Source organism: Daphnia carinata, chromosome 2, assembly GCF_022539665.2.
Source record: "Daphnia carinata strain CSIRO-1 chromosome 2, CSIRO_AGI_Dcar_HiC_V3, whole genome shotgun sequence".
NCBI lineage: Eukaryota > Metazoa > Arthropoda > Branchiopoda > Diplostraca > Daphniidae > Daphnia > Daphnia carinata.
The window spans coordinates 1,289,642-1,307,521 of NC_081332.1; the positions used below are offsets into that span (position 1 = coordinate 1,289,642).

The 17,880-nt window shown below is 39.4% G+C and overlaps 5 protein-coding genes across 5 annotated transcripts; 2 read left to right on the plus strand and 3 right to left on the minus strand.

The window, feature by feature from the left end:
* Positions 1-5,109: 5,109 nt before the first annotated feature.
* Positions 5,110-5,752, plus strand: LOC130685967 (ctenidin-3-like). Its single transcript, XM_057509275.2, has 2 exons — positions 5,110-5,210; positions 5,281-5,752. The coding sequence occupies exons 1-2, from the start codon at positions 5,196-5,198 to the stop codon at positions 5,659-5,661; spliced, it is 396 nt and encodes a 131-aa protein (XP_057365258.1). The 5' UTR covers positions 5,110-5,195; the 3' UTR covers positions 5,662-5,752.
* LOC130685959 (trafficking protein particle complex subunit 3-like) lies at positions 5,753-6,597 on the minus strand. Its single transcript, XM_057509267.1, has 3 exons — positions 6,450-6,597; positions 5,989-6,366; positions 5,753-5,935 (listed from the first exon to the last, which is right to left on the minus strand). Exons 1-3 carry the CDS (start codon positions 6,489-6,491, stop codon positions 5,816-5,818), a joined length of 540 nt encoding a protein of 179 aa, XP_057365250.1. The 5' UTR covers positions 6,492-6,597; the 3' UTR covers positions 5,753-5,815.
* A 687-nt stretch (positions 6,598-7,284) lies between these two features.
* On the minus strand, positions 7,285-10,361 carry LOC130685942 (probable cleavage and polyadenylation specificity factor subunit 2). The gene is made up of 10 exons (XM_057509236.2): positions 9,930-10,361; positions 9,773-9,864; positions 9,211-9,712; positions 8,899-9,146; positions 8,494-8,834; positions 8,209-8,416; positions 7,973-8,142; positions 7,804-7,893; positions 7,607-7,744; positions 7,285-7,534 (listed from the first exon to the last, which is right to left on the minus strand). The coding sequence occupies exons 1-10, from the start codon at positions 10,250-10,252 to the stop codon at positions 7,442-7,444; spliced, it is 2,205 nt and encodes a 734-aa protein (XP_057365219.1). The 5' UTR covers positions 10,253-10,361; the 3' UTR covers positions 7,285-7,441.
* Positions 10,362-10,491: 130 nt separating this feature from the next.
* LOC130685955 (distal membrane-arm assembly complex protein 2-like) lies at positions 10,492-11,954 on the plus strand. The gene is made up of 2 exons (XM_057509263.2): positions 10,492-11,099; positions 11,163-11,954. Exons 1-2 carry the CDS (start codon positions 10,529-10,531, stop codon positions 11,480-11,482), a joined length of 891 nt encoding a protein of 296 aa, XP_057365246.1. The 5' UTR covers positions 10,492-10,528; the 3' UTR covers positions 11,483-11,954.
* On the minus strand, positions 11,564-17,400 carry LOC130685971 (signal recognition particle subunit SRP54-like). Its single transcript, XM_059494258.1, is given in 17 exon segments — positions 11,564-12,076; positions 12,141-12,189; positions 12,437-12,539; positions 12,658-12,775; positions 12,843-13,054; positions 13,126-13,237; positions 13,239-13,431; positions 13,495-13,687; positions 15,215-15,289; positions 15,354-15,449; positions 15,518-15,797; positions 15,950-16,211; positions 16,282-16,430; positions 16,499-16,649; positions 16,708-16,937; positions 16,995-17,171; positions 17,243-17,400. Coding segments are annotated over 17 exon segments (2,484 nt in total). The 5' UTR covers positions 17,321-17,400; the 3' UTR covers positions 11,564-12,070.
* Positions 17,401-17,880: the final 480 nt, after the last annotated feature.

The window sequence follows — 17,880 nt, forward strand, 5'->3', positions numbered from 1 at the left end:
CTTACTGTTTTGGTTCTGCTCACCACTAGGAAGGAACAAAATTCCAGAAATTGCACTAATTTAAAAAAAGCGATAATGAAGCTTACTATTGATAACGTCGATATCATTGTTCGAGAAGTGTACATAACCAGCACAAGCAAAATGGGTGGAGGCCAACTGGCTCTTCAAATTGTTCATGGTCATTAAGTGCCAGCTAGTGGCAAAGGTCAACATTTTCTAGAAAATTCGGCGATATGCAGCCGTACACGAGGTCAAGCAAAAAGTAGGGCATTATAGTTTATCATGCAACTGTTGGGTGTTACACCAAAATGTATTTATTTTGATCCTATTATGGTAGTAAATCGATTGGAAAACTTGTTGAGCAATTTCCTAGGTCGTTATGGGCATTCAATAATTATGATGCCAGTGTGTGGGCATTGAGAAACTGTTTGGCCCAATATTAATGCATCAGTTGAGACCTGCTGTATGTTGGCTTTCCTAACGCCCGAGATGGCCATAAAGGTATACCTGGAGTAAAAGACTCGCTGTTCATTATGCAAGCACTGCAAGAAACAAATGGAACTGTCAAAAGAGCTGTACGATTGAAATAAGTAACGGGTTTTCGTGCCGGTCATTTAAGATAGGACTTTAAAAAGCCTGAACAGATGGGACGTTTCACTAGAATGATGACAGTCTACGTCAACAACTAAAGGTCCATCGCATCATTCCTGGTACTCCCTCTCAGACAACTTAAGATTTGTCACTGAAAATCTGAACGATCGATGGCATACAGAAAAATTAAGGCGAACGGAAACAACTGTAAACGCCTAGAGTGATTTTGAAGTTCCCTGGAAAAGCAATAGTATAAATAAATAGCTGTGCCAAAGGAAATTGATTGGTAAGATATCACATGGATATTATTAGAATTAAAGCAAGTCTTTTGGGTTTTTTTTTTTTTTTTAGATCGCATTGGTGGCTGGCTTGACATACGATTCGTCTTTGTCGACCGGTTTTTATCTAAACGTCGTCGTTACAAGCCAAGGTGAACTGGCTATCTCAATTGCTCTTGAGTTTGATCACCAATTTAAATTACCAGTTGGAGGTAGTTCCAAAAGGTCACAAAATGATAAAAAGAAAAATTAAGGCATAACAATTTGACAGAGCTATAACCACTGTTTTGTTAACCCACAGCATCTAATAAGAATTTGGATCCTCAAAAGAAAAATATACCTCATTTGAAAAGCGTTTGGTGGCTGAAAAACTAATTGTGTTTCAATTTTCTTCTGGTGCCAGGCATCAAGCTTTTGCCTCTTTGAATCTTCTCATCTTTATTCTCCTCTTACATTGGTTTGTATGCCAACAAATGACATCTCGTTGTCATATTGGTCATATCTTTTGGGCTGTTGGCTTAGTAGGCATGCAACACGGCGTGATTCATACAACAATGTAGAAATAGAAAATCCAATCCTGGATCAATGCTATTTGGACAACAACACGCACATCGACTTAGCAAGAAAGTACATTGCCGCAAATGGACTCTGGTCCTCTTTTTTAGCTATGAAACTCAAGGTGGGACAATCGTTTCAATTTGGAAAACATCAGTGATAAATATATTGGTTTTAACAGGTTGCAAGCCATCAGGTAGGATTAGCCATTCTTGTTTTTCTTGATGCCATCAGCAACCGGATTTCATTCGCTACGACGTCACCAACGTAGAAGCAGGCCATACATCTTTGACCATTGACGATATCCCATTATTCGGAGAATCGGAGAAAACAAAAAGGGCTGACAGATCCGACCGTTGGGTTTACTGTAACAACAATTAAAACGAAACCAGCGACAACAGTTGGAACGTTAAGGCACGGGAGATTGTTAATCAGCTAACAACCAGTTGAGTTCGACGTGGGCCAAAATAGTGCGTCAGGTGAGCAGAATATTAATGTTGTTTCACTGGAATCTATAGGTCAGTGATAAGGAATGCTACGAGCTGGACAGAGAATTACCTGGAATACTGGATGATCGGAGTTTGGCTAGCGAACTTGTGCTCTAATTTAAGTTTATAGCATAGCAGGTAGGATGAAACACAAGAATAGTGTGATTTGTGGCCAGATTTTGCAATGATAAAGACTACATTTCGTGGAAGTCGTTTAATGATACTCGTTTGTCATTGTCGCACACATTCTAATTAGCTTTTCCAGCGTATTTCATCTTAAGTACTTCCCCGCGACGTAAGAGCAGATGAAACTTTTAAAATTCTTAGCAATGAGGTGCCATTTGTTAACGACGTTTACGTGCCCATGACTACCTACACATAGTATCCCTTTTTAAGTTGTGAAACGACGCCCCCACGTTAACAGAGTGCTGGATTGAGACAAATTGAGAGAACGGGTTTTTATCTTTTAATTGGCAAGTTTCAAACGAGTGCATGTCGTTGTTCGTGCGCCCAGGCATTCACGTTAAAGCTTATTGAAACTGCACAACTAGTGGAAACTTGGATGGATTTGGAAGATGGGAAAAGGAATGCAAATCAGGGGGGGGGGGGGGGGGGGGCTGAAAGCTCAGAAGATTCAGAAATAGAACCAAATGTAAAAATCACTCACACAAATCTGATGATGCAGAGCAGCCGTTGGTGATAGGACACTGATCGATCGAAGAGTATAAGTAAATCTTAAATTAGATAGAGCCACCATAAATGAGCCGTAAATAGAACTTACTTTCGTTTCTAGTAAAAGGCGCAGGTGTGGCGGAGTTGAGCGCTAAATGCATATTGATCCAAAGCAGATATAAAACTGAGTTACGCATCGTGTTGTACAACAGTCTGGAAGACGACGATCTTACTGGAGAATACCACTGGAAGCTTCAACTGTCTCAGCTCCTCTTCACTATACGAAAAGTAAGTTTAGTATTAAACATCGTACCATCTTATTGGGACGGAATTTAACTACATCTTAATAATTTGGAGGTATAACCAATTTTTTAGAAACCGAAATACCTGTGGCAAGAACAATAAAATGGACGAGAGCACCAATAGAACTCGAGGAGATCTTGTTTGCTCCATTGCGGCTGAAGATGCTCAGAATGTTGCCCGATTGTGTGTTCTTTTACTTCTGGTTATAACTGTATTTGTCATCTTTGTAAAAGCTTTAAGGCAATTGTTTCAAGTGACGGCTACTCCTTACAGAAAGTTCGATAGTAACGCACTCTGCATTTTGGTTTTCGGGTTGGCCTTTTTTCTTTTCGTGATTGTTGTGGATTGGACTAGCATTAACACTTGTGGGGGTTTACGCACAAACCATACCACTAACCTTCATTCAAACGTTGTTGCTTGAATGCGATGTGGAAACACATGATTGATTCTTCTACAAGCAACTTCAAGTTCAAGAATCCTGAAATGGAGAAAGACGTCTTAAGGCCACTGGAATAACATTTCACAATCATCACTCGCTGCTGTAGGGGTAAACCTGAAATTGCAACCTCGCTTGAGGGACACGTTGATATATTTGGAATTATATTATGTACCTGCTGATATTTATTACAAATTATGTGTGGCATTTGTGATGACGCAGAGTTTGTTCTTGCAGAGAAAAAGAGCTCAGGTCAGTCGTTTATCTTTTCATCACGTTAGGTCTTCAAATTCCAAACGGATCTAAGGTATGAAAGTCCGTCGACAACTTTTTGCAGTGGCTATAAATATGTAAATCAGTAAGCAGATAAAACCTCAGTATACTAAAAGAATTTTTTACTTGCCGTTTAGGTTTAGCTAAACCGGTTTAAATACATGCGTTAGGAATGATAGCGATCCACCTTCCCGTACGAAACAACGGGATCGCCGTAGATAGAACGAACGAGATTCGTTAACAATTCCACGTGCTCAGGTGCAAAACTTTTATCTTTCATCAGACAGCCTTCTCCTTCTGCCATTATAACTGTTTCTAGGTCGACTGTTCGGCAAAAAACATTGTTTAAAAGAAAATAATCAAGAGCACAAAAAAAAGAAATAAATAAAATAGATTTTGCGAAATTTGTTTACCTTTCCCAGCTGTTGCACATTTTCATTGATGTCGAGTAAGCAATTGGAGCCACTCTCTACTAGTAACTCTGTCGAATGTGAAGTTTTGAAGGTTCTAAAATTCGATATTCACTTATGGGCACTGTCCTCTGTTTGTTGACAGATGTGGAACCGGCAGAAAATCATGTCGGAATTTCATTTTTCACTGGTTCATTTTTATCGGCGATGGAAGTAAATTTTCAAATCCAGTTTAGTTGTCCTTTTCGTTCCGCGGAACACAATCGTTCTAACGTGATTTTGTAATTTTACTTGGTTGGATAGTTTTACACGGCGCTGATGTATTATGTATTTACCTCTAGTATGCACCCGTTATGTTTTCCTTTAGAAAAAAAAGCCGACTTTTCCACACTTGTGGGTTGGCTGACGTGAATATTGGTCTCTTTATTATAGATAAATCAGTGTTGCACCACTCTTTACCAGATGTTCCGTTCGTACTAAATCAAGTTTTACACATTATTTAAATTTTTAAAGCGAAAACATTTTGGAACAGGAATACCTTAAACGGGTTCAACTCTAATCGGTGTAGTGGAGAATGCGGCCACAGCACATGGCGTAGCAGGAAATAAATTTGCTGAGACGAGATTAGTCCCCATCCAAAGCAGCTGTACGAAATTTAATCAAAACGTTTCATTCATCGAATGAATCGGTCCTATTGAAAGGTCAAGCTTGATCAATGATAAAAATGACACAAACGAAAAGAGAAACTACACACACAAAACTGTAAAATAAAAAGAATTAGTCAGGTGTACATACCGTTCATACTCGCCATAATTTTATAGACCTTTTCTTCTGTATAATGCTATCACTTTCCCTATCGTTTGAACTCGACTACAATCAACGGCTGACGACTCGCGCACCATCGGAGATAGAACAAGAGACACTTCGAGCCGCTGGTGGTTTAAGCTGTTCACACTTCCGTGAAAATGGACAATGAAGACGAAATAACTTTCCCTCTCAGTTGAAACAATGCAGACTTACGTATTGAGAGTTAGTAAACCATTGTGTGCGTCATTCATTCTTCAGAAATTTGAATGTGTGCTGACAATGCATTCTGCAAGTATAAAAACCAGCCGAATTCTGGAATAAACCATCAGTACGACTTTGTCTGAAGAACACATCGTTCAGCAGCTACTAGAATCTATCCAACATGCACAGCAGCAAGGTAAAATCATGGCAGCTTCAATCTGGAAATTCCCTTTTTTGCATTTTTCGTTTGCATACCGTCTAATTAGATTTCCGTCATTCTGGCCATTGTCCTGGCCATCTTTGGGGCTACTTCTATGGCCGGTCACCTAAGGAGTGGAGGATACGGTGGTAGTTTCGGCGGAGGACACGGGGGTAGCTTCGGCGGAGGACACGTTAGTGTAATTGGCGGTGGAATAGGAGGATATGGTGGAACACATGGTGGAGCACATGGTGGCGGGATCCATGGAGGACACGCCAGTAGCTTCGGAGGAGTACATGGCGGAGGACATGGCGCAGGATACGGTGGAAGAACTGTTTCTGTAGTTGTCGTCAGAGGAACAGGTGGAGGTCATGGTGGGCACGCTGGAGGATATGGTGGCGGATTTGGCGGTGGTTTTGGCGGAGGCCATGGCTGCCCACACTGCTAACGGCTGAAAGTAATTTATTCCAAATTACTAGTTATTGGAAATCCGTCGCTGGCTGACTGGAAAAAATAAACAAACTATCATTGAACAAGAATTCAGAGATTTTCTTTTATTACACGTTTGACATAAACCACACAACATGATGCTTGTAGGTGGCCTAGTCTTCTCCAGCTGGCATAGCATCCTCTAATTTTTTGACGAACTTGACTCGAAGTTCTGTAGTAGGGTCTCCTTTCAAAGAATCTTGAACAAACCAGCTGGTAACTTCCAGTTGAACCTAAAGCAGTCAGGTAGTATCTAAAGTTTGTACTGATGTGCTTAACATGTTACCATTTCACAGGCTCCCCTGATAATGCCACAAAAGAGATTGCAGTACTTCAAGCTAAGACAGCTGTCTGGTAACTCAACAAATTCTGTCATTGGGTTCTGATCAAATAATAGGGAAAACTCATCGCTGGCAGCGGACCAACTAGTCACAGTTGGGTTCACCCCTAGATACATCTTAAAAGCACTCTGGATTTTTTCGGCAGTGTCCCGCATGTCAGTACATCTGGCAGTAGATGTTCTAGCCAGAAAATCTTCAATTATTCGAACACCAATGTTGTAACCCATTCTGTCAAGCTGTCGGTTCACATCTTCGGCGTTTTCGTAATCTTTCAGTAGCTGACTTACCAGGGCTCCATAAGTAAGTGTAAATAATTCTGAATTCTTCATGATCGTTTTTGAACAAACAAAATTAAATTTAGATTAAAAATTGTGCCCAAAGAGCTCAATGGAAATTATAAGCTTACGATCTTTTTGGAATCTGCTACCCTCGCTCCAGGTCTTGCCATTATTTTTGAATAAATTAGTTGGAATGATAGTTTAAAATTTTTATGGTTTATGACAACCCGTTTCACCCTCCTAAATAAAAATCAGGCTTTTTTACATATCGCCATCTGACGGTCAGATTCGCAGATAATCCTCTAATGACAAAGTTGGCATACTCTAACCATATAAAAACCGAGACCGAGCAACGTCCTAACGCGGTCGCATACTGGCGCGGTACTGCGAACCAGCGCTAGTACCGCGGGAAATTCACTCAAAAATCTCGAAAATTTGACACTCCTTGGAATTTTTTGAAAATTGCAGCATGTACTCAAAATTTAATGCTGATTCCGGGAAAATTTTATTTTTCTTCAGTAAATCAACCGTTTTGGAAATGCACCGAATATTTGTGGTGCCCCAAGCGCTGTAGCATACTGGCGCGCCAGCGCTTTCGCGCTTTGCGAATATTCGGTGTATTTAAAAAGTTTTTGACTTAATGAAAAAAAGAACAATTTTCCCGGCATCAGCGTTTCATTTTGAGTATAATCTGTGATATTCAACCAATTCCAGTTAGTGTCAAATTTTGCAGAATTTTGAGGGAAAATTCCCATGGTATTAGCGCTGGTTCGCGCAAGCGCGCCAGTACGCTCCAGCATTAGGCCGATGCTGCGCAAATATTCCGGGTATTTCGACAACAGATCCATTTTTGAAGGGTTATTGAGCAAAGAATTACTTAACGTCATCTACTAAACGATTCCATGGTAGCAATTATTATGAAACACTTCTTTCAACCGACATAACTTTTTATCACTCGCTTGATACAATGTTCTAAAAAAATCTACTTGACAAATGAATAGTAGTTTATCACAAAAAGCATATTTATTCAATTTCCAGTAAACAAAAGCGCAATGGGGGAAACGACGGATGGAAGCTTTCACCTAGATGCATAGATGCACTGACAGGTTTGACCGATATTTTAGATAATAGCGTACTGATCGTACAATAGTTCTCTGACGCGGTAATAATCGTCTGATACACAGCCTTCCAGTGTAACTTTACCCGACTCGTTCTACAAAAAACAAACAAGGAAAGGCCCCTAAACGTTTTGTAAATTTAATTAGGTATTGGTGGAAGTTCATACCCTACGAAGTGCAACATTGCCATTACAGCACCAAAGAACGCCTCCAATAAACTCAGATGGGATACCGTGACGCACAAGCACTTGTTTAAAATCCGATAACTTTAGTTCATTAATATATGACGTTTCATGGCCAGGAATCTAAAGGGAAAAAATGTTTATCATTGGCACTCAAAATAAATTGAACTTAACATAATTACATCTTTGGGCTCTAACGGCTCCAACAGCGGTGCTTGTTCTTTACGGAGCGAATTATTTTCTTTATCGTCCAAGTCCCGCAAGTCTTCTGCCTGTTATCAAGAAAGCCCACCAATTATTTGTATTTTTTTGTTCAGTTCTTTTGTCATATTAAAGGAACAGCGAGTGTACTTGATAGGTAAGCTTTGCATCAATCCAGGCCACTTCAGCATCTCTGGCTTTACCAAAGGAAAGTGAGGACAACAATGAGTCTTTTAAGCGCACTTGGTAAATATGGCTTTCGATTGTTGCATCAATTGTTTCTCCTTTTCGGGCTATAAAGGCTTTATTGTCTGATGAACCTAACACACAAAAACAAGAAAAATAAGGACAGCCGGCTAATTTTGACTAACTATAAAGAACTTTACCAGTTGAAAGGCATAAATTATGCAGTGCTTGGCAAGATTCGGGTGATCCTCTGACGACTATGGTTCTCTTCGGTTTCATGGATTCAATTAATTTTATGATGGATTCACCGTCAGATCGTCCTTCGAAATCAATATACTGGATACTTGCATTAATCGGCAAGGTTGTCGTGGTGGAAATGCACTTGGTAGGACACTCTGTTGTTTCCGGCTAGAGTGAAAGAATGAAAAATCAAACGCAAAATAACACGATTGTAAAAAGCAAAAGTATAGCTCAAATTGTTATACTTCTTCTTCCCATTTGGGTTTTTCAACCGAATAGTCGGTCATATCGTGGTCCTCAGATTCGGCAATTACGTAATCTTCCGGGCGGATAATCTCACCGTATTCGTCGAATTTGATTTTATCTTCAAAATACGGGAACATGGTGGGATGCTTCTTCGAACTTTTAAAAAAGTGCTGTACTGCTCCTGGACCTTTATCGTCTGACCGTACAACAATGTCATGCCGGCCTTTTTTCACCTCATCTTCCGATTCGCTAGATTCTGCTACAGTTTGATCTTTAACTTTAATCCCTGCTAATATATTTTTTTCTCGTTCTCTTCTTCGGTATTCTTCCAACTCCGCACCTTCAAGTTCAAACAGAGCTTTTAGAAATTCCGTTTGCTATGCATCGCGAAAGCAATGTGTTACCTTCTAGTTTGACACGCTGTTTCAGTTCGAGGGTGACAGACTTTAAATTCGGCTGATTGTACAAACGTTGGCCCAGCGTACCTTGTCCTGACCGGCTGGTTAGAACAACAGAATTTCTGGAATCGGAACACCATAAGGCAAACAGGTCTCTGGCGAATCCACACTCCAGATCAGGCCAACTGGACAGAACTACTTTTGAGCCCGGTATGCGAAGCACCTCCGATAAGGTGTGACATAACTGCAAATACCTATAGAATATTGGTGGAATTATTTCAATAAATGCACCGAATTTAGAGACACTAAACGGCTTACTTGAATCCAAACGGATTATTTCTTGCTCCTTCAAATGATTTCATTAATTTATCTGACATCCATTCTATCTGGGATTTGGCGAACTCATTCACATTGTACGCCACATTGTTTAGCAGAGCCAAACTGTAGGCTCTCAAACCAGATTCTTGATTTCTCCACAACTGCTCCAACATGTGGGCCAATTCGAGAACTCTTCCAGCCGTGTCTACAGCGATAAGGACATTACCGCCTCCTCTCAACGTTTGTAAGATATTTGTCATCAGTTTTTCATCACGGCTTCGTCTTCTGGGCTGTTGGTAAAGGGTGTTAAATGCATCTGTAATGAGAAGCGATGGTCGTTGTATCTTTTCTAACTCGCAACCATTTAGATGGCGTTCCTTTTTGTGATTATAATCCACAGCATAAATAATATCTTCTTCACCATCTTTTACTATTTTCCACACTGTTCCTCCCAACATATGTCCTGCTGGAAGTGGTGTGATAATCAACCCTTGCCCTTTTCCTGTAAAAACATATCAATATTTATTAATCAATACAATGTATCATGTTCTTAGAAGTTTACCCTTTAGAGGCACACTTTGGCTGTATTTTAACTGTACAACTTTATCAAATGAGGTGTCAACATCGTCCAATGTGAACAGATCAAAGTCTTCCCTAAGGAGAAATTGTAATCACATTAGATTTTTTTTTGTAGTACTATAAGCTCGATGAGGTATTACATGTTATCCTTGGACTGATACCAATCGTACATAAACATCTGCCCCATTTTGTAGACAGGGACCGTAGCATAGACAGGACAGGCAAGGCCAAGTTTCCCAACTGCATATGCTAAGGCTCCCAGATGCAGTTGATCAGGATATGACAGAAGCACAGCATCAATCTTGTTCACATGCTTTTTAAGCTCAACTATGAATCCTTCCGAGCACTTTTCATCCCAACCGCAGTCCAGCAGGAAGGTGAAATCATCGACTTTGAGAAGGTACGAGTGTGGTGAATCATCAAGTGCGCCTGAAAGCGCACAGAATTTGATGATAGACGTCATCTCTGTTTACCGCCAGTGATTTATCATAAACCAATTTGTCAGCTAGATTGTTGACGTGTTATTCTTCAATTTAACATGTGTAAAAAAAAGTCATCGCATTACTTCTCAATAACGGAATTTGTAGATGTTGTCTGCCTGCAGCGGTGCCATATAAGTTTTCCCATGAAATGAACATTAGCAGGAAGCCGGCAACGGTGTTCTGTGACATACTAGCAGACAGCTGAATGTTTCACTGTGAAGAATCATAACAATAAGTGCTGCTTAAACGTGCTTAGCATGGCTATAAGTTATTCTAGGTTAATCCAATTGCGATTAGCACAAAAGTGTTTCCAAAGATCATGTAGGAGTGTTTCTAGACAACGTCCCATAGCGGCCTCGTCACAAATTTCCAAAATAGATCATAAGAAGATGATAGAACCAGAAAAGAAAGAGGACCGCGTTATCTACGAACTTCCTAAAGTCCATGTAGAAGAAAAAAAGACCGCCCTGGCGTTATTCTCTAGTGATACCAACTATGGCATTAAAGTAATCGAAGTTATAAATGCAATCAAATTTACGCCGTATGGAATAAGACAAGCATGGGATATATTTCAAGAAGACAAGTTGCTGAGATCACAAGTTTATATAAAAGAACGAGCAGAATTCCTTGGCCCAGAGTTAGCTACAGCTCATTTTCTTTGTTATCGTGGAGGAAAAGTACGTTTTCATGGACAAGAGGACTGGATCACACAAGATCCTGATTCTGATACCTTAACAAGTTTACCCAAATTCTATGTTGGATCATACAAAGTGGAGGCTGCTGACTGTTCAAAAATGACCCTCATTTATGAGGGTTTGGAGAACATGAGTAAAATTTTTAACAAAAAAAAAATTTGGTGACATTACTACATTGCAATACTGTGCATTTTAGAGAAAATGGAGAACCTAAAGTGGCTTAGTCTGGAAAGTTGTCCATATATTGATGATTGGTGCCTGGATAGGATTTCAGGTGAGTATGGCGACACATTGGAATACCTAGACATTCGAAACTGTCCGCTAGTGACAGATAAGGGGATTGCCTCGTTAAGCAAAATGAAGAAACTCAAAACACTTATTTTGGGCGGTCACCCTGAAGCTAAAAACCTTGAACTTGTATGTCTCATGCTCGAGGATATTTTGCCTGAAATCACCATCAGAGGTATTGTTTACTGCGATACCTCTCTATTGAAACCCAATGAAGCTAACGAGTAACATGTACAGCCATTATGTAAGGAAGATCCTTTCTCGCGACAGGTCATTCCTTTTTTCCCCTTAGAAGTTAAAGACAATACATAAATGGTATTATTTATTCAATCCTTTTAAATGGAAATGACAAAGGTTAATAAGAACGAGTTTGTGGGGCTTCTTAAGACGAAATCATGTACGAAAAATATTGATTATTAGGAAAAAAACAAGGGGTTCAATAACGACAATTTTAACGGATTGGCGACTTTGAAATTATTTGAATTAAGGACGGGTCTCACAATTGTTAATTATTTTTCCATTCATTCAACTCCGTAAAATGACCTTATAACTGTTCTCCAAGTTTTATTATGATCCACCTTGATTTAAACATACAAATTATGCCCCCCTATGCCTACTATGTTTTTTTTAAAAAAAAAGGTGATTTAGTACTAAAAGAAGGGATGGGTTTTCTAATACATTTTAATGTTTTTACCCCAGATGTTTTCCATAATTATTTTTTTTTTTTTTTTTTTTTTTTTTGTTTTTTTTTTTTTTTTTTTTTTTTTTTTTTGTTTCTTTATTTCCCTTCTTTTTTTAAAGCCTGCAACGATGTAGTCAGTCCTAAAAAAATATTCAATGCCGAAAATGAATGGATTGCCATGTAAAATTGTTAGGGCAATCATACCTTGTCTGTGCCGTATTTATCGTTAATCACCTGCTCGATGAAACTTCGTCTGTGAATAACAGATAAATATCGATTAAAACACAATGTAGGTATTGCAAGGTCAGGTTAAAATTACTATACACGACTCATCTACTTTGGTCACTTATGACCGAAAAATAAAGTAACACACCATGCTGGACCAGAATAAAATTGGAACAAAACCAGCAAGTCATTCATGCAGACTTCCGATTTGGCACGAATATTTAAACTTAAAACGACGCCATTCTCAGAGCGTGAAAACTGAAACTGTAACTTACTTCGAGCCAACGGAGCTAAGCGGTGGTTGATCCGGAATTTCTTCATCATTTAGCATTTGTAGGATACGACTAACTTCGGCATGTAGGTCATCTTCCAAGATTTCTGAAAGTAATAAAACAGAATGGGAACCAAGTAGAATAGATAAATAAAAAAAAAGGGTAAAAATATGGTGAATTCTAAAAAATGCGATAAACTTCAACAAATGAAGAAGATAACTAACTATATGTTTTCTCTTGGATCCAATCTTCGAATTTCTTTTCGCAGTCCATCACTTCTTTTACAGGTTTAGGTGCTGCTGGAAAAGTAATCAAAACTATGCTCATGTTATCTCGGCTTCCCTAAATAATCCAAAAATCGACGCTGAAAACCCAATTCGTAAAAAAACGATTCAAGTAGCTCTGATACCTTAAAGAGGCAATGATCAACGACAGCCGCGCAAACTTTTGACAAATCATCCGTGATGGTTAATTGATAACGAATAAAATGGCATAAGTCCTCGTTTGTCATAACGTCCCATATACCATCGCACGCGAGAACGAGGAACTGGTCCTCATCATCTGGCTTTCGTGTTTCGACGTAAATTTCTGGCTCTGGAGATACCAATTGTTCGGTCGGCCCTACGATGCATTAAGAAAAAAAATTCATACAGCGTTTAAATTAGATGACAGGGATGAAATGAAAGTTATACCTCTGCCTTCTACGCTTTTGTATTCGAAGTCACCAAGAGCCCTTGAGACTGCCAGTGATCCGTTGACCCTGTGAATCATAACCGAGCCGCCTGCGTCTTGTATTCTTTTTTTTTTCAGCAGCCACTGTCGGTTTGTGGTCCATCGTGCACACGGCTGCCTCGCCGTTTCGACACAAAACAGCTCGCGAGTCACCGCAATTAGCAATGTAGAAGTGGGTTGGTGAAATTAATGTGGACACTGCTGTTGATCCGCTCTTATCTTCGCCCTTTACCACACACGGCATTTGCCTCATGGTCTCATCTAATCTATTAGACAATAAATTCTTCTTAAAGATAGCGCAACTAACATGTGACTTTTTTTTTTTTTACTTAAGAAATCCCGCGTGAATGGCACCTCTAATGCTTTTTTCAAGTTCGTTGTTTTCTTCATCAATTTCAGCTGTCTTTGGTGAAATTTTCTTGAAGTCCTCTGTTTCTGTAATGGTTGGCAACAAATGACTTGCACAATGAGCTGAAACAGTCGAGCCGCAGTGCCCGTCAAAAACGGCGAAAAATGACCAATCTGCATGTCAAAAACAGGAGAGAATGAGGAATTATGTTAGTCATATGCTGCACTTTCTCAGGAACACACATACTACTAATTCAACTTAACATGGAATCCAGCAGGACACAAAATTAACCTAAAACTGACAAAACCATACAGGCAAATGAAGACTTGACATTTATAATACCTTCGAAACCACCTGGTAGCCCAATAACTGCAGTATGTGAATCTTCCATTTCTACACGCCAACCTTGCATACTGACAACTCCATATCTGAGTCCATTGCCTTCATTACACTCTTGACTTTTATCCGTTTTCGGTTTATCTAGGAATCCCCCCATTTTTTTTCTCAGGTGAAATAAGGTTAGCAGGTACAGTACAGCCCTTCTCTTGGCTTTACTAATGATTTGTTTACTCTGGGTGATGACTGTGCTGGATTTCACATCCATGCATTGATGGACGTCCCAACAAATTGCTGGCTGTTTCCTAGTGCTTTCCTAAGCACATCACACTGCCTACAAAAAGAAAATTTGGAAAGGTAAGATGTTAATTGAAAAATATTGCCAAAGTCGGGAAACATGGTTATTAAACATGAATTAAAAAATTATTAGATGTGAGTAAAGTACAAAAGACAAACCATGCAACTTTAACCTCAACATGAAAAGAAGTTTCAGAAAATGGCTACGCCTAGACGCAGTGGATCTGATAAGCTAGATAAGATGAAATTTATCTTAGGTGATAACGGTCGTAGTCATTTCTTTACCTGGTATGTGACGTTCGTTTACTCTTGTAACTTTTTTTTTATTGATTTGCTTTTTTCGGCCCGTGTTAATTACAACTGCCAAGACTCCTTCAATAATAATTATAATAGGCGACGGCAAGTCAATAAAAATTTGAGACACTGCAGATTATTATCGCCTGCCTTAACTCAATATCCTCGTCGTTGCAAAATCAATTCGCCAAAACTGTTACTATTGTACTACTATCTCCTCCCAACAACGTTCTTCTAATGGCGCCATCGATTATCGAGTTACACGTTTATATCGATATGTAGACTTAGGTATCATCCATCGTTTTTCAAAAGTCATAACAACTTGGAATCATCATTGCCGTTTCTAAATAATTTTTAATTAAATTGCAAACTGGAATTTTGAAATTTACAAATCCAATATGGGATAAGGTATTGAATCACTTTAATACAATAAGGCCATCTAATGAATAATTAGATTACTAATGTAAGGCAATAAGTGAGTGGGACAACTCTGTGCTTTATTTTTGTAATAATACTTATCATGTAATATTCACAAAACAAGTTGCGGATAGAAAATACAATATTATCATTCACCATCATGTATTCCATTGTCACAGTCTCACTTTTTACACATACTCATGGTAAACAAAAAATTTTTGTGGTCAGCCCAAACCGTAGAAGTCATATCCCTACACAGAGTGTTACATGGATAAAGGAAGGTATGGATATAGCCACTTGTGAAAAAAAATGCACAGTTTGGAAGATTAGCTATTTCCCTCCTCCTCCTCCCATGCCCATCAGGTTTCCTAGGCCACCGGCAGCCCCTTGTTGAAGTTGTCTCATCATATTCTGCAATCCTCCCATACCACCTTTATGAATAAAACCACATTATAACTTTCCTTTCACCAAACATAACTTAAACTAGTACCATACCCATTCGCTGGAGAACTGATGGGTCCATCATACGAGCCATCTGCTGATTCAATTTGGCCATTTGTGTGGGATTCACATTTTTGGTCATATCTCCTCCTGTCAAAACAACACGATAATGCGATTAGATATCCATAATATAAGCCCAGCGCGAAAACTCGGCGTACCTTTGAAGAGTCCCTTGATACCACCCATCTTCTTAACAACGGCTGCGAACTTTGTATACTGAGAAATCAATTCTTTAACTTCACGTTCAGTCACGCCAGACCCTCTGGCTACCCGCGCCATCCGCGTAGGTTGTTTGCTGAAAAGTTTAGCTCCATCTTGATTGTCTAGCTCAGAATCGTTCATACTATCCATGATTGTCATCAATTTCTTGAGTCTGGCCATTGACTCTTGTTCACCACCTTTGGTCATGAAATCTTGACTGAAGCCCGGTATCATCCCCTGTATTTCAAAAATAAATATATATGTATATATATATATATACATACTGAAACAATTTTTAAAATAGAATTAAGAAAATGAAAAAAAAAAGAAAAACTTAACAGTGGAGTAGCATATTCTTGAACTGCAGTATAGAAGTTAAAAGCACTCACCATGATTTGAGAAAACGGTCCCATCTTCATGATGTTCGTAAACTGTTCGTACATATCGCGTAAAGTGAACTGTCCATGCTTAATTTTTTCTATGAGTTCCTCATTGTCGTCCAACTTTAGCTCATTGACTTTGTCTATGAGGCCTTCGATATCACCAAGCCCCAGCAATTTGCTAATAAAAGGCTTCGTCTTAAACGGTTCAAGGTCGTCGATATGCTCTCCGGTACCAATGAAAATTACGGGACTCTGCGTGGCAGCCACACTAGTCATTTGCAAAATGTATGCGTAAAGCAAATCTTTTAAACATTTTTTTTTTTACGTGGCTGACTTACGCGCTGAGGGCACCACCACCCTTGGCGTGACCATCCAACTTTGTGATGATAACTGAACCGACATCTACTTTTTCTTTGAAAGCACGGGCTTGCGCCTCGCAAGCTTGACCGATGGAAGCGTCCATCACGAAGATAATGTTGTCTGGTTTCTTTCGTTTTCGATCAAGAATTTTGGTAAATTTCTAGTGTTAAATTGTATTTTATTCGTTTTACTTACCACAGCATTTGAAACTTGCAACATTTCTTCGAAAAGAGAATCCTCTTGCTTGTGTCGGCCACTTGTATCCACCACGATGAACTCAAAATTCTCCGCTTTGAACATATCAACACCCTCCTGGGCAATAACCACCGGATCAACTTCTGTGTAGCTAAAAAATATGGAATCAAAACAAACTGCTGTGTAAATGATAAAACACTTAGGGTTACCTTCCATAGAAGGGAATTCTGGCTTTGGTGGCATTTTGCTTCAACTGATCGTAAGCACCAGCACGGAAGGTATCGGCACAGACAAGACAAGATTTCCAGCCTTTCTTCATATAGTGGTAGGCCAACTTTGTGCAAGTTGTGGTTTTACCAGAACCTTGTAGACCAACAAACATGATCACATTTGGTCGCCCCTTGACAGGCTGATAAGGCTTCACTCCTGGATCTACCAACTACCATTTCAAAAAACGTTAAGAAAAAATAACAGCTGGAAGTTTGTTTGGGTGTACCTTGATTAGCTCTTTGAAGACTGCACTTTGGATCATACGGCGCTTGTTCAAACCACCAGCCATGTCATCGAAATCAATGACTGATTTCACATTTTCTCTGAGTTGCTTGACCAGCCTGATGTTGACATCGGATTCGAGTAATGCGGCGCATATCTCCTTGAGCATAGCATTTAAAACCTACGTGGACAAGAAAATGTGAGATTAGGGTCATACAGCTAAGCATATTTTTGCTTTCTATTAGGCACAACCTCTTCATTGATGACCGTTGCATTACTCAACGACCTCAGGGCCGAGGTAATTTTCCTTCCTAAATCTGCCAACACCATTTTCGCGAGCTATTTCGTCGAGAATTCCCTAATTGTAGTAATTTGTTGAGTGAAATTTATACTAGCAGAGAACGAACAAGAGCACGTCACTCTCTTACTTCTCTAAACAACTACGGGCGAAGGGCTCCTCTTCTAGCCAGGAGTAAGAATTGGCGACAAATTTCTAATCGTATTTATTACCATTTTCTTATGGTAATACGAACAAACTAGCTGCCTACCTGCTAGCCGCACTGGTGTTAGAAACAAAAACTTATTGGTATCGAAGAGGGTCACATATCCCGATGATTAGCTGCCTGCATCCATGAACCTAGTGGCCATGGGGAGATTTACCAACAACCTACGACCTACGATTACCTCTTCTCTACCTCAGTTTTGTGGGTCGATCTTTAACATGTAGTGAACGGTACTACAGATCGATGTGAAACGTCTGTATATGTGTTGTGTAGGTATATGTGTGTATTGTTTTTTTAGTGTGGTGCCATTTTTAGCCCCTTTATAGTAGGCATGGCTCTTCTTTTTTCTTTTTTCTTCTTTCTTCATATCCAGCGTTGTCATTTTGT